This window comes from Cydia splendana, chromosome 24 (assembly GCF_910591565.1).
Source record: "Cydia splendana chromosome 24, ilCydSple1.2, whole genome shotgun sequence".
In the NCBI taxonomy this organism is placed as follows: Eukaryota; Metazoa; Arthropoda; class Insecta; order Lepidoptera; family Tortricidae; genus Cydia; species Cydia splendana.
The window spans coordinates 5809912-5825053 of record NC_085983.1 but is presented as its reverse complement, the minus strand read 5'-3'; the positions used below and the strand labels follow the sequence as shown (position 1 = coordinate 5825053).

Below are 15142 nucleotides of genomic sequence, written 5' to 3'. Positions count from 1 at the left end.
CGACAGCACATGAAAAGACCTATTTTCAAGGCTTAATTCTGAACACTTAACAATAAAAAATAACAATTAATTGTATGTAAAATCGTTGTTTATTGAGTGCACTGTAGTTTTATTGTAATTGTGTATGTACTTTTGTAAAAAAAAAAAAAACTAGGATCAGACTTATATCTATGAACAAAAACGCCAATTTTATAGGTAAGGACCTAATATTAGCTATATTCTTTTGGGTCAAGGCCGTTGTCAAGGTCAAACATGGCAAATGCTTGATACTTGTGATCTTTCGTCTCTGTACAAAACGCGGGAATAAGGTATCTTAAAGATATTTACATGTAAATGAAATTCAGGAAATACTCTTACCATTGAAATAAAATATTCTTTCAAATAGAAGATAATATCGGAATACTAAAGCTATTAAAGATTCCAATTTCATGCCAATTCTAATAAATTATGCTAAATTGGATTGAATCCAATGTCTTTTATTGGTAAATTGAATGCAGAAATGGGATAAAGAAACACCTATTATAACTACATATCTACGTACTATTAGGTATGTAATTACGTACAAAGCTAAGTATTTTGTATTTAATTAGTTATATTATTTTAAATAAAGCTTAGATAAATAATTAATAATTCTATGTACCTAATAAAAGTTTAAGTACAACGACATGATTAAAAAAAATTAAAAAACCCGAAAAGTTCGAGTCTCGCCCACCGAGGGTTCCGTACTTTTTAGTATTTGTTTCACGGTTCATGAGATACAGCCTGGTGACAGACAGACGGACAGACATACAGACAGATGGACAGTGGAGTCTTAGTAATAAAGTCCCGTATTTACCCCTTGGGTACGGAACCCTAAAAACTAAACTAAAAACTAAATTAATTTTAATACTCGAACCGACAGCACATGAAAAGACCTATTTTCAAGGCTTAATTCTGAACACTTAACAATAAAAAATAACAATTAATTGTATGTAAACTCGTTGTTTATTGAGTGCACTGTAGTTTTATTGTAATTGTGTATGTACTTTTGTAAAAAAAAAAAACTAGGATCAGACTTATATCTATGAACAAAAACGCCAATTTCATAGGTAAGGACCTAATATTAGCTATATTATTTTGGGTCAAGGCCGTTGTCAAGGTCAAACATGGCAAATGCTTGATACTTGTGATCTTTCGTCTCTGTACAAAACGCGGGAATAAGGTATCTTAAAGATATTTACATGTAAATGAAATTCAGGAAATACTCTTACCATTGAAATAAAATATTCTTTCAAATAGAAGATAATATCGGAATACTAAAGCTATTAAAGATTCCAATTTCATGCCAATTCTAATAAATTATGCTAAATTGGATTGAATCCAATGTCTTTTATTGGTAAATTGAATGCAGAAATGGGATAAAGAAACACCTATTATAACTACATATCTACGTACTATTAGGTATGTAATTACGTACAAAGCTAAGTATTTTGTATTTAATTAGTTATATTTTTTTAAATAAAGCTTAGATAAATAATTAATAATTCTATGTACCTAATAAAAGTTTAAGTACAACGACATGATTAAAACAATTAAAAAACCGGAAAAGTTCGAGTCGGACTCGCCCACCGAGGGTTCCGTACTTTTTAGTATTTGTTTCACGGTTCATGAGATACAGCCTGGTGACAGACAGACGGACAGACAGACAGACAGACAGATGGACAGTGGAGTCTTAGTAATAAAGTCCCGTTTTTACTCTAACCCTAAAAACTAAATTAAAAACGGGAATTAATTTTTAAATGTCACAAAAATATGACGTCTTCCGACCAATATACAACTCTACATTTGCGCGCATCGAAGGCGCTACCATCAAACATCTACCGAAAAGCCAATACTTACACCCAGTTCCCTATTTTACTAACCGCATTACTAACTTTGTACAAATATCGATTGAGATGCGCGCGCATATTCTACGTTCTTTACTCATAAGTTGTTCGCGCGCCTGACCGATCGCTTGTGTAGCGAAAACTGCCAAAAACGGCTTTGATTCAAAAAAAAGTAATCACCGATTTCGAACGCACCCCTCCTATCGCTGGGCCGTTGCCCAGTGCTAATTTAAAAAGTTAAAAAAAGAAAAATGCACGCGCTCCCGTAATTTTTCTTACGCTCGGATTTCTCGCGCGATTTAGAAGTAATAAAAGGGCGGGTCAACAATTTTTTGTACTAAAAAGTCGAATAAAACTATTACAACGGCTACCTTAAGGATTTTTATTGAGCATCAAATGCATCCGGCGTTCGCTGTGAATGCTAAACAACATAAGTTAGGATCGACAGAGTCGGAGGACCAGTTTAAGTGTGACGTGCCTATTTCGTTACCCGCGCCGCCGGACATCGCGCCATGTCTTTGCCGAGAGAGTTCATCTTTAACCAGGTGAGGATGTGATGTCTATGGTTATTTTTAGGTCACTCACAGTCTTATAGCATTTAATAACCGGAGTCGCCTTTAAAACCTTACCCCTCTGCCGAAAACCTTGCTCAATTGTGCAAACTTTTGTATGGACACTATGGACTGACGTTTATCTGACATGGCTATTTGTACGTTACGTACAAATCATATACAAATATCCCCCGCAAAAATCGACAGACTGTTTTTTACAGATAATGACAGCCAAGGCGTCTCCAGTTACTAAATGCTCTAAGCTCACAGTGGTACAAACATTCGTATAGGTATTGTGCGAAGGCTTGCACGTATGTGCTGTCACATACATTCGCGAGTTTCGCAAATGTGTTTTGACAGTTGTGCTTGACGGTTTACGCTATGTTTTAACACATTCAGGGCCAAGAACCCGACTGTCGGGTACACTGTTCGTAGCGACTACGCGCTACATACGGCGAAACCGTGGCTACGCGCTACGAGCGTATTAAAGCCGTAATATATATGCTGCGCTACAATGAGCTACGGCGTAGCACTGACCCAGCGCGAGCTACGCACTACGCGCGTAGCATAGAACCCGCCCAGCGGGTCGCTGGCAGTGAATGTGTTAACACTTTCGGTGCCTGGCGACCCGTTTCCAGTACAAAATGAACACACATACGTGTTCTTCGCAGTGAATGTGTTAAGAAAGCATTCTTTATTCAAATTGACGTCAATTTCATTCATTTTGACGTCATCTGTCCGTGTATATTGGTTCTAGCTCGCTAAGCTACGGCGGTAGATGATAGGTATGTAATATGGGTAGTTGGGTACCTAAACCAAAAAGTCCGAAGACTCTAAGGCCCCGTTCGCACGGCAGCTTTTTCAACGCGCGTTAAAAAAGCGTTTGAATGACACAAATGGATAACCATGTATGTATTCACACGATAGCGGTGGCGCTTTTTATCAAACGTTGTTGGATTTTCGACTTTAAGCCTTGGTCGTTAAATCGAATTTAGAGTGCAGACAGATTCAAGCGCTTTTTTAACGCGCGTTGAAAAAGCTCCCGTGCGAATGGGGGCTAAACGACAACCGGCCCGATTCGAACTTTAAGATACGTCAGTTAATAGATCTAGCAACAATATGTCAAATGTGACGATTCTTCAAACAAAAACGTCACATTTGATCCATTTTTTTTAATACCAAAACGGTGGCAAACAATCATACGGCCCGCCTGATGGTAAGCAGTCACTGTAGCCTATGGACGCCTGCAACTCCAGAGGTGTTACATGCGCGTTGCCGACCATTTAAAAACCATATCGTTTCTAGATCTATTAATTGACGTATCTTAAAGTTAGAATCGGGCAGAACGTGTCCTGATTAGCCTGAATAGGCTAGCTTAGTTGGCCTATTCAAGCTAGTCAGGGCGCCTAGCCAACAAGCCAATCGTTAACGCTCCGTAGCGTATCGTAGTCATCTTTCTCTTCCACACTAGTGCGACTGAGTTTCGTTCGCTACGAAGCGTTAGCGATTGCACGTTGGCTACGCACCCAGGACACGTCTCTGGCTTAGAGCATTTAATAATTTTGACGACCGGTCTGGCCTAGTGGGTAGTGACCCTGCCTACGAAGCCGATGGTCCCGGGTTCGAATCCTGGTAAGGGCATTTATTTGTATGATGATATAGATATTTGTTCCTGCGTCATTGTTGTTTTCTATGTATTTAAGTATTTATATGTATATCGTTGTCTGAGTACCCACAACACAAGCCTTCTTGAGCTTACCGTGGGGCTTAGTCAATTTGTGTATAAATGTCCTATAATATTTATTTATTATTTATTTATAATATTTATAACTGGAGTCGCCTTTAATAGCTTACCCCTCTGCCGAAAACCTTGCACAACTGTGCAAACTTTTGTATGGACTGACGTTTATCTGACATGGCTATTTGTACGTTACGTACAAATCATGCACATATATCTTCACATTTGACGTGCCCCTACCCCGCAAAAATCGGCATACTGTTTTGTATAGAAAATGACAGCCATGGCGTCTCCAGTTTCTAAATGCTCTAAGGTCTTAGGCCATGACTGTGAAGGTAGTCTAGAGTATTGTTCGCGGTAAAGGCAGAACAAGTCTTAAGCTTATTATGGGACTAGGCTGATTTGTATAAAATATTAGTCTGATATTTACCATTTACCACTAGCTTTTCGGGGATTTGTATAAAATATTAGTTTGATATTTACCACTACTTCGGTGAAGGAAAACATCGTGAGGAAACCTGCATACATCTGCGAAGAAAGTCAAAGGTGTATGTGAATTCCCCAATCCGCATTGGGCTAGCGTGGGGACTATAGCCCAAACTCTCCTCTCGTGCATGAGAGGAGGCCTGTGCCCAGCAGTGGGACGTATATAGGCTGAATTTATTATTATATATTAGTCATGTTTAATTTATTGCACCGAGCGCATCAGAAACTGCGTCGTTCGCGGCCTCCACTGACCCAGATATTTGGCGCAGTTGCGTTCCAACACTTCCAGCTAAACCACAGAATAAGTAATAGTACTACCGTACAGAAAGGAAACTTCCTACAAAACCGAAGTGTGACAGCGGTTCAGGGTCGAATCATGCTGTTCCTTTCTAATATATGGCACTTCCCTTTCGGCTATTTAGGGTTGTCAAAATTCAAGCCATTATCTTATCTGTGGTCGTGCACGAAAAGGGACGTCACGTTGTCCCAACCCTAATAATTGCTCGGAGCAATGCTGAGCCGCACGGAGCCGAGTTTGCCCGAAGTCAGGAGTTTCGTACCCCTGGCTAAACTGAGGACGCAATCTGTAAACATTTAACTTTAACGCCTTCTGACCCTTGTGACACATGTTAAACTTTAATTTGACATTTGTACATAAAATCTGTGGAAGGTAGAGGTGAGGAAAACAATCTCCATGTATCAAGAAGCGTCCGTCAAAATAAACTTACCTCGTAAGACCCAAGGAAATTTTTGCGCTTTTGAATTTGGAACTTTCTTTTATTTCTTTAAGAGTTCATAGCTCGGTTTTAATGTGTACTTGTACAAGCACGCGGGGACTCACGAGGACACATTCATTGCCACCCAGCTAAACAAGACATCCGCGCCAGGCCACAACAATTTCGTCATATAAAGCAGTAGTACCACGATCCTGACTATCGGGTCGTCCGGCCTGAGAACGAAATCATAAAATACCCGATAGTCGGGTTTTCGGCACTGAATCTGTTAAATAGGTGGCGTCACAATACCTAGAATATTTGATAAAACATTTCAAATTGAGCGCACTTCACTATCAGTCAATATCAGCTACGTTCTTAGCTATTCTAGCGCTACTCTGGAGAGATTAGATTAGATCAGCTACGTTCTTAGCTATTCTAGCGCTACTCTGGAGAGATAAGATTGGATCAGCTACGTTCTTAGCTATTCTAGCGCTACTCTGGAGAGATAAGATTAGATCACCTACGTTCTTAGCTATTCTAGCGCTACTCAGGAGAGATTTTGAACTATGATTTACAGCTGACAGCTGGACACTGTTTGCAAATGTTGCGAAATTGCGAGTGAGTCAGTGTGTCCACGTTGGCAAATGTTTTGGTTCCGCACCCGGCTGGACCAACGGACGGGCCGAGGTCGTCGCTCGCAGAATCAATACTCGCAGACTGAGACTAGAATGGGGTCAGACGCGGATGTAGCTGCATGCGTCTCACTAAACAGATATGTCTTAAAAACCGGACATCTTGTTTACGGGTAAGTAAGCGGTATCCAGACGGGACTGATCAAATCGGTCGATTAGATCAGAAATGAAATTGGCGTCAATCTCCAATTTTAGACTTATGGTGATATTAGAACCCTCTAAATTGAAAAAATGCCCCAGAACGAAAATACTGGCCTCACAAATTGCTATTCTTGCGTCCGCACCTCATTTTATCGGTAATATCGGTCATTATCGGCGGTTGAATTAGGCGAGCCAAATTGGCGTTTGCGTCCGCATTTCCTGATTCGATCGGGCAAAAAATTTACTAATCTGGATACGCCTTAACTTACCGGTTACCCGTGAACAAGATGCATGTAACTGCGTCGAAATATCGGGAGCTCGAAAACAATACAAAAGGTAATCACGGTTCATATCTCAGTCGATATAAGTTTAGTGAAAATCCACAAGTCTGCATAAATGATCACGTTCCAAAATGTTCCGAGTATTGCAACTACCAACTGTCAATAGTCTGTCGTTGTAAGTACAGTCACCTGCAATAATATGTTACTCTTCGAAGGCCGCAAAAATATCTGACACGCTCTTATGACGAAACAGGAGCTGAGTTTTAAATATTTTAGGTAAATATACCCGTCTCGCTAACGGAAGCGGCACCTAAAAGTAGACAAGGCGAAAAATCCTGCGTAAAAATCTCATAAATCGAGGTTTCGTACTCCTCTGTTTCCTCCTCCAAAACTTAAGGCTGTGCATCGCAAAATAACAGGATCTTAGAAAGGTAGGCAGTGGCTAGCCCCGGAAATAAACAGATGTGATTTTCGGATATATGTTTTTTGACTATATGATAAGAGATTTCATGCTAGTCGAAACACGAATGCTTAAAATTTTCTCGATAGAAAATAAATCCAAAGTTACCTCTTCATTTTCCTTAAGTACCTCAGTGCAACTAGAAAACACATCCATATCCAGCATAATCCACTTTAAAGTAAAGGTTTTCATCTCGTCTTAATTGTCATAGCAAAGAATATTTACTTATTATCATTATACCGACGGATTTATCATCGTTTTTGATTTTATGAATTCAACTGAAAACGCCCATTTTACGCAATTCGGCTTCTCATTCTGTCATGCGTCAAAGTCATAAGTGCATCCTTTATGCCAGTAATGTTAGATGGCCGTCGGGCCTCAAAGAGGTAAGACCTATGTCAAATCGCGCAGCGCTCCGGATTACGTAAAATTTACATATCCAATAAACGATGAGTCGTAGCTCCATTGAGTAGTAACGGAATCGGAGGTCTACTACAGGTGGTGACATCTTTACAGGCCTATACGTTACGCATGTGTGCGTGTTTGCTTAGCTAAGTCAAAATATATACTCTTTGAACAATTACAACGGGTTAGGAAATTTCGACAGTTGTTGTAATGTATTGGTGGCTGTGTGATATTAGGCATCAGTGAAAATTGCGTCGCCTATGAGTGACCGATCTTCGGTTCTAACCTGAACCATCCTCAACTTTTTGTTTTTTTTTTTCGAAAATATCTATAAAAATATTATTTTTGCTTATCTTATTGTAATATAAAAATAAATCGTAAAATAAAATTTTAAAATAAATCTTGTCTGTTTCATACGCAAATAAATTAAAATTATTGAAATATGTGTATTAATAAAATAATTACTTATGATATTTTAATATTACGAAAAGTTTTATTCGTAAGTATTTATTCATACCTATTTGTTGTATCTTCTAGGACTCTAGGTCACATTATAATTATTTAAGTACCACTAAAAAAAGATCCCTACTTACAAAAACTCACACGGTTCGGGGTTCGAACCCGCGACCATAGGTTTGAAAGCCGCACGCCAGTACAATTTCACATACCTAATTTATAATTTATAATGAATAATTATCAAACTGCACAACGGGACTTAATCGCGTATTTAAGTTTTAAGATTTACCTCCGACGTTTCGAGGACGGCGTTGTCCCCGTGGTCTCGTGGTCGTGGTGGTGGTGGTGGTAACGTCGGAGGTAAATCTTAAAACTTAAATACGCGATTAAGTCCCGTTGTGCAGTTTGATAATGTTTAATAATCGTGAAAGTTTAAATCAGTGTTTTATAATGAATAATGACAGGATACTGTGGAAAAAGTGAAATATGTAATACACTGTACTCTGTTACTATCATTATACAGTTTGTTTTAGCTTGACTAGGAGGAATGAGAAAAACGTGCCGAGCGAGAGGCTTAAATCTATCTGTCCCTTTCTTAAAGTTGCCAATTAAAGAAATGATGATTGGTTTATGACATTTGTTTTGAAATTCATTGTTTCAACATAATTTGTCGGTATTTTTGGCATACATTTAATTACTTTGACAAATTTTGCTTTTTAGTATGTTGCGATGACTCAAAACGTGTCGCCTGGGTTACCAGCGATTTTTATAATAAAACTTTATTGAGTCGAAAGAAATGGTTGTCTACTATACTGGGTGGAAAAAAATATTAGGCTCTGGAGGGAAAGTGCCTTAAAACTAGGGCTCCCGGTATCCGTGTTACACGCCGAAACGAATACCCGTGTTCTTAAGACCGGCGGTGCTAAGAACACGGTTTACACGGAACCGCCGAGATCCGGATACGTATCCAAGAACCGTTCCCAAGAAACGTTTCTCAGATACGTATCTCCGTTTACACGGGTACTTAAGACCGGCCCCAACGGATCCGAAACAGTTTGAGCTAATCAATGCTCTAGCTCTGGGTATGCAAGGTCTAGTATTGAATGTTGACTTCAGATGAACTCGTTTAGCGTACGAATTTTTTTTTAAATTATTTATAACAGTTTTAACACATGTGTTAATATAACATATTTAACCAACTTTACAATACAGGGTCATTTTTGGACCGTATGCCATATTGTGCGAGGTGATTAGGTAGGCCATACTGAACAACTTTTTGTATGGGACCAACTCCGAAATCACAAAATTTTTTTTGGCCGTTTCATACATTTTGGTCGAGTGGATGTCGACGTTATCTATGGGAAGGCCAAATTTATTTTGGGATTTCGAGGTTGGTCCCATAGAAAAAGTTGTTCAGTATGACCTACCTAATCACCTCGCACAATATGGCTAACGGTCCAAAAATGACTCTGTATATGAATGGAAGTAGGTGTCCCTATTCTATATAGTCTACTATTTTTAATTTTGAACTTACTCGTCCCTAGTTTAGAACCTTATTAGGGTTCCGTACCCAAAGGGTAAAACGGGACCCTATTACTAAGACTCCGCTGTCCGTCCGTCCGTCCGTCCGTCCGTCTGTCACTAGGCTGTATCTCGTGATCTGTGAAAGCTAGACAACTGAAATTTTCACAGATGATGTATTTCCGTTGCCGCTATAACAACAAATACTAAAAACAGAATAAAATAAAGACTTAAGTGGGGCTCTGGGACTTAAGTACTTGGATGGGTGACCGTTTTTATAGATAATGGTACGGAACCCTTCGTGTGCGAGTCGGACTCGCACTTGGCCAATTTTTTTTTACTATTATTGCTTTTAAGTTAATTTCATTACATATTACATTTCAATCAAAGAAATACATTTTATATATAATGGTGTAAGTTATATAGTTTCGCGAAGAATAGGTATGCAGACAAATACTACCTACTCCTACTTTGTGGTTATTTGTTATTTTTATCAATTACCGAACTGTTAACTAATCTACCAACGAAGCAAAAAAAGTACAGCGGCATTTGAAACGCAGGATTTCACGCGAGAACCTTAAAAACCTATGCTACCTTGGTTACCTTGCAATTATATTGCTAAATACATTAAGATAGATGTCAAAATTGGTAATCATTTATGTTGACTGGGGTCACTTTCACACTAGTGCTCAGGTAATAAATGCCGGCCGGTGGTGTTCCATTCATTAGAAGTATTAGAACGTGTTGTTTTCCAATACCCTTTTGTCTGATATCGCCGAAAGTAGCGTCCCAAACCATTATCAGAACTGCCATAGCTAATTATAAGCTTTATGTAGGTGTAATAAGGAGAATCTGTCTACACATATATGAAATTGTAACAAATGCAGCGGCTAAAATTAAAGAAGCAAATGTATCGAAGCAAATGAACACGAAATAAATATGACTTTTAAGATATTGTGTTTAGGAAAGTAGGTATGACTCCAGTTCGCCACTTAGTCGGCCAATTCGTAAAATACAGTCTAACCAAGTTACTTTAATTTAAAATCGTTTTGTTGTTTTGTTGCTAAAATTGTAAATAATATTTATTAGTACAGCCTTAAAGTTCATTTTATATGATAATAAGATAATGAATTTAAGAAAAGTCTTACTTTTCATAAATTCATACTAAATTATATTAAAAGTTGTTAATACATTACTTATTGGCAGATACACATGATTACAGTGTAAACTCTTTATAACGTCACTCGATTTAACGACAAACTCCTTAAAATGTCGAAATTGCTTGACTTTGGTTGGTTTACCTTGTTTTCTATACAGTAATATACTCTATATAGCGTCACGCTCACTCTATTTAACGACACCAATACGGCATAATACATCATTAAGAAATACTTTCTAAGTTGCCAAAATTGATATAAACTGCAGCTGTGTACGTTTTTTTGTTTGCTGTTTTGTTGTTTTATTATCTAGCACGTGTTTACTTCGACTGACGTACCGCAGATTCTAAGAAAATTTGTCTTTTGTTTTTGTATGATCAACTTGCACATGTTTACCTCGGGCACTAGACTTTTGACAAGATGTTACACGTTATAAATTAATAGGCGTTGTTATTTGTATGAAATGAATGTTCTTCTTGTGCAAAATGTGTCCTAAGTATATTATAAACAGATACATTTGAATATTTAGAATAGTAAGATGACCTTTTTATTTCACTCCATTTAACAACCACTCTCTATACTTAACGTCGAAAAATCCGCAGTCCCTTCAGTGTCGTTATATAGAGTTTACACTGTATTTATTAATTTTTACGTGGTTTACTATAATAATACTAAGATGTCTGGCTTACGTAACTTAAAAAATAATTAGATTAAAAATATACATTTCTTATTGACAGAATATATTCGTAAAAACTCACACATACAATATACAGAATACAAATTATTAAAAATATAAGAACTGTTTAAAAATATGCAATTGGTAAGAATATTGTATACTTACCTACCACCACCTACCAGATCATGCATGGCCAGATTTTAACGTGAAGTTTTTATACTCTTTATTGCTTTTATTTTTTTTAAGCACTTTAAATTTATTGCTATCAAGTTATATTAATAAACCATAAAGTATTAGTATTTGAAGTCTTATATAAAATACTATTTTGATAACTAGCATAGGTATACCTATTGTATTTCTAATTTTCTACTCGTATTTGCAACATTGCAAGCAAAAACTACCTGGTCAAAAAGGGTTCTGTAAACCGTTTATTGAATTTCGACTCTATGAACCACGGAATAAGGTTAAATATGACGGAAACTCGTCATGAATCTTTTGTCTACTAATCTGACTCTTAAGTACGCCGCGCCGGTTCGTTCCTTCGCTACTCGTCAAGGACGTGTCCGGAGCCACGGGTAAATAAGATCCGTTTCTTCGAATACCCGTTTATCCGTGGAGACGGATCTTAATTACACGTTTCTTAATTACACGTGCGGAACGGGCCAGAAAACCGTGTACGTGTTATTCGGAAACGGGTATTCGAAACGTGTAAACGAAACACGGACTCGACCGCGAGCCCTACTTAAAACCTTAAGTTGGCTCATTTTACTTAAATTAAAAACTTATACCTAAACACACTCGATCAATTAATAAATTAACTCTCAAATTAAACATTCTTTTATTTTTTTTAAGAAACATCTATAGTTGGTCAAGCAGATCTTGTCAGTAGAAAAAGGCGGCAAAGGATGATGTTTCGCTCCCATACAAGTTTGGCCCAACACTCGCTAAACATGGGAGGTACATTATCAGGCTCTAAACATGAAATGGAAGTCCCGACAGTAATTAGAAATTCACGGACACTTCACAGAACATTATAAAAGCGGGATTTCTCTACGATTTTGAGGTTAGAAATTCTGCCGTAATGGGTATCAATAAGGTATCATCGTACGGATATGTTAAATATTATTATGCCTTATTACAAGGAAATAAGGTGCCGTAAATAGTGTAAACATATCCATGATATTAGGCATTTAAAGGCTGTCAAGGAACAAAAATCGAATGAGTTGATATTACGTTAATAGATTTTTTTAAATACCTATGATAATACATACATTCAATACGCGTTCCATAAATTAATAAGCCATAACATGCGAACCGGAATAGAGTATAACAGTTAGAGCTATTTTATAGTAAAAATTGTTATAGCATCAAATGTAAAACCAATCACTTAAGTAATAGTTATTTGTTTTACAAGGGGGCAAAGTTGTTGTTTAACCGCTCGTGCTAATATTGATACCCGAGCAAACGAAAGATCCCAAAGTTGAACCACGAGCGTAGCGAGTGGTTCGAAAATGGAATCTTGAGCGTTGCGAGGGTTTCAAAGCACGAGAGTTAAACAAAATTTGCCTCCGAGTGAAACACAACATTTTTCACCACACCAACCCGAAGAAAATATTTAATGTAAAATATCAAACAAAATCAAACCAAATAAATCCAAATAAATGTTTTTAAATATTTATCATCCAAAATCATCATTTAAAAGTCAATCCTAACATAAGAAAACAACTCAAAATTTGCATTTGATTACTTTGCCTCACATGTGAATAAAATGCAACATTGCTATCAGTTTTTGAAGTGCAAAGTAAGCCTTTCCGAGCTGGTGTGGTGAAAACATATTTACTTCAGTTCCAGAGAGAGAAGGGAATATAGTAACCATCACAGGATTGTTATAATAAATTCAATAACTTTTCCAAAAAAGAAAGTTTGTTTATGTTTGCCTAAAAGGCAGTTAATAATAAACTTAAATTATTTCAAATAAATTAGGATTCTTAAGTTGTAGGTTTTTATCATATACGCAATTTATAAATAAGTTAGATATACATTTTCCCTTTACTTTTAGTTTAAGTATTTTAATGTATTTTTAAGTCTATATAGTATAAATATTCGTGTTTTAGTTTAGTTACTTTAAACCTATTTTTGTGTTATTCATACCCTGATATCAAATAACGTTTTTAAAAAAAAACAATAATCAATTTTAAAGAAGAAATAAACGACTCCAATGGGGAAAGCCGGTGAAAGTTAATTGTAAATTGGTGCTCATCTAGATTTCATACCATCAAATAAATATGTAATAATTAATATGAAAACACAATCCATAGCGACTCTATTCGTTCTATATTCGTTCGCTATTCACACACTATTCACTTTTGACGTAAGTCATTTGGGCATGTTACAATTAAAGTCATTGGAAAAAAAAGTTTTTACTGTATCGCAGTTCTGTTTGCAATTTTGATACTTAGTGCTTAAAACAGTATGTCGTTAGTGGTATGAATGTTTTTCTTTGAAGAACATTATAAGTAAGCGTTATTAGCATCAACCATCAGGAACATCGTAGAAATGTATTCTGCTGCCATACATTTTTGTTTAGCTCTAGACGTCCATTTATAAACTGTCATTGATTCTATGTAATGGCGCAGGATGTGTTGATTTGGTTTAATTACTCTTTTACTTATTTTTGTTACTAAGAAGTGTCCGTTGGAATCTAATATATGTATGAGATTGTAAGAAATATGATTAAATTTATCATATATATGTCGGCGGCCGATCGTAAGATCAGGCATATCGTGAAATTCCTAGGCATATCGTGAAACGTGAAAATCTTTGACTCGTTCCCTGAGTCGACGGAGCCCCGCGGGCTCCTATTTCTGGGCAGTTTGCCCTTCGGGCATCTGAAGCAACCTAACGAACCTATCCTACCTATGTATTGGTTTAATGTGACTATCGTCAAAACATTACACAGGAACATTACGATCTGCCTGATCTTACGATCGGCCTACGACATATGTATGCTTATCGAATGGTAGGCTAAATTCGGCGTGATCCTTTGAAAAATGTAGGCGCGAATAGAAGGATATCGTCTCATAGACCAAAGTATTTAACTATCTATCGGTGTATATACCTATGTACTTAGAAGTCTAAAATATCGTTTATAATAATAATAATAATGAGTTGGTGGCAAATAAGCATACGGACCTCCTGATGGTAAGCTTTCGCCGTAGCCTATGGACGCCCGCAACCCCAGGGTTGTAGCAATCGCGTTACCGACATACCTTTCTTGAAGAACCCCACACCCACACTGATGGAGCTCCAGGAGAAAACCTCGGCAGGGAGCGTCCGCGGGAGGGGCCTCACACTGCGCGATAATGTGAGGATGAACACCCTACCGACGGCGAGCGGTACGGTGATAGAAAGCGGCCGTTGGCATCATGTCAAACAATTTTTCAAAGCACAGCCCATCATTGTACAAGCGGTAGAACACACATATGGAGATACGATATATTTATACTACGTACATGAATAAAATGTAATTCCATATCAATAAGGTTGTAATTTGCATTTAGTGACCGTAAATCCCAAGTAAATCTATTTTCATCATATTTTAATATTTTACCAAAAATAATCTTCTCTCTTTTCTTGTGTTATTTTCTTATTATCAATACTCTTATAATACTTACAATTAACTATGCTGTTAGCATCTTCCAAAAATCAACAATAAAAACTGGCTACGTAGTCTTAAGTTTATTACAACAATATATGTAATTATTTTATTATTTGCCATTAGTAACAACGCCATCTATTTCTTTTCTGTCCGAATTTAAGTTCCTGGCGGACCGCGTTACGCGTTATGGTAGTTAACTGTTTTGAAGTTAGATGAAGTTCAAGTGCACCGCGAAGCGCTTCCATGTGTGCGTGCTAGCGGGGGGGGACGAAGCTAGCGGGTGTGGCTTACGAAACGCTATTCGCGGCTTTGGTAGGGCCTTAACCAATCGTAACCAAA

The 15142-nt window shown here is 37.3% G+C and overlaps 1 protein-coding gene across 1 annotated transcript in view; it reads left to right on the top strand.

The window, feature by feature from the left end:
- Window positions 1-1749: 1749 nt before the first annotated feature.
- LOC134802484 (monocarboxylate transporter 12) overlaps window positions 1750-15142 on the top strand; it is a 91388-nt gene continuing 77995 nt past the window's right edge. The window contains 1 exon segment of the mRNA XM_063775162.1: window positions 1750-2410. Within this exon segment, the coding sequence (XP_063631232.1) occupies window positions 2378-2410 (33 nt within the window). The 5' untranslated portion in view covers window positions 1750-2377.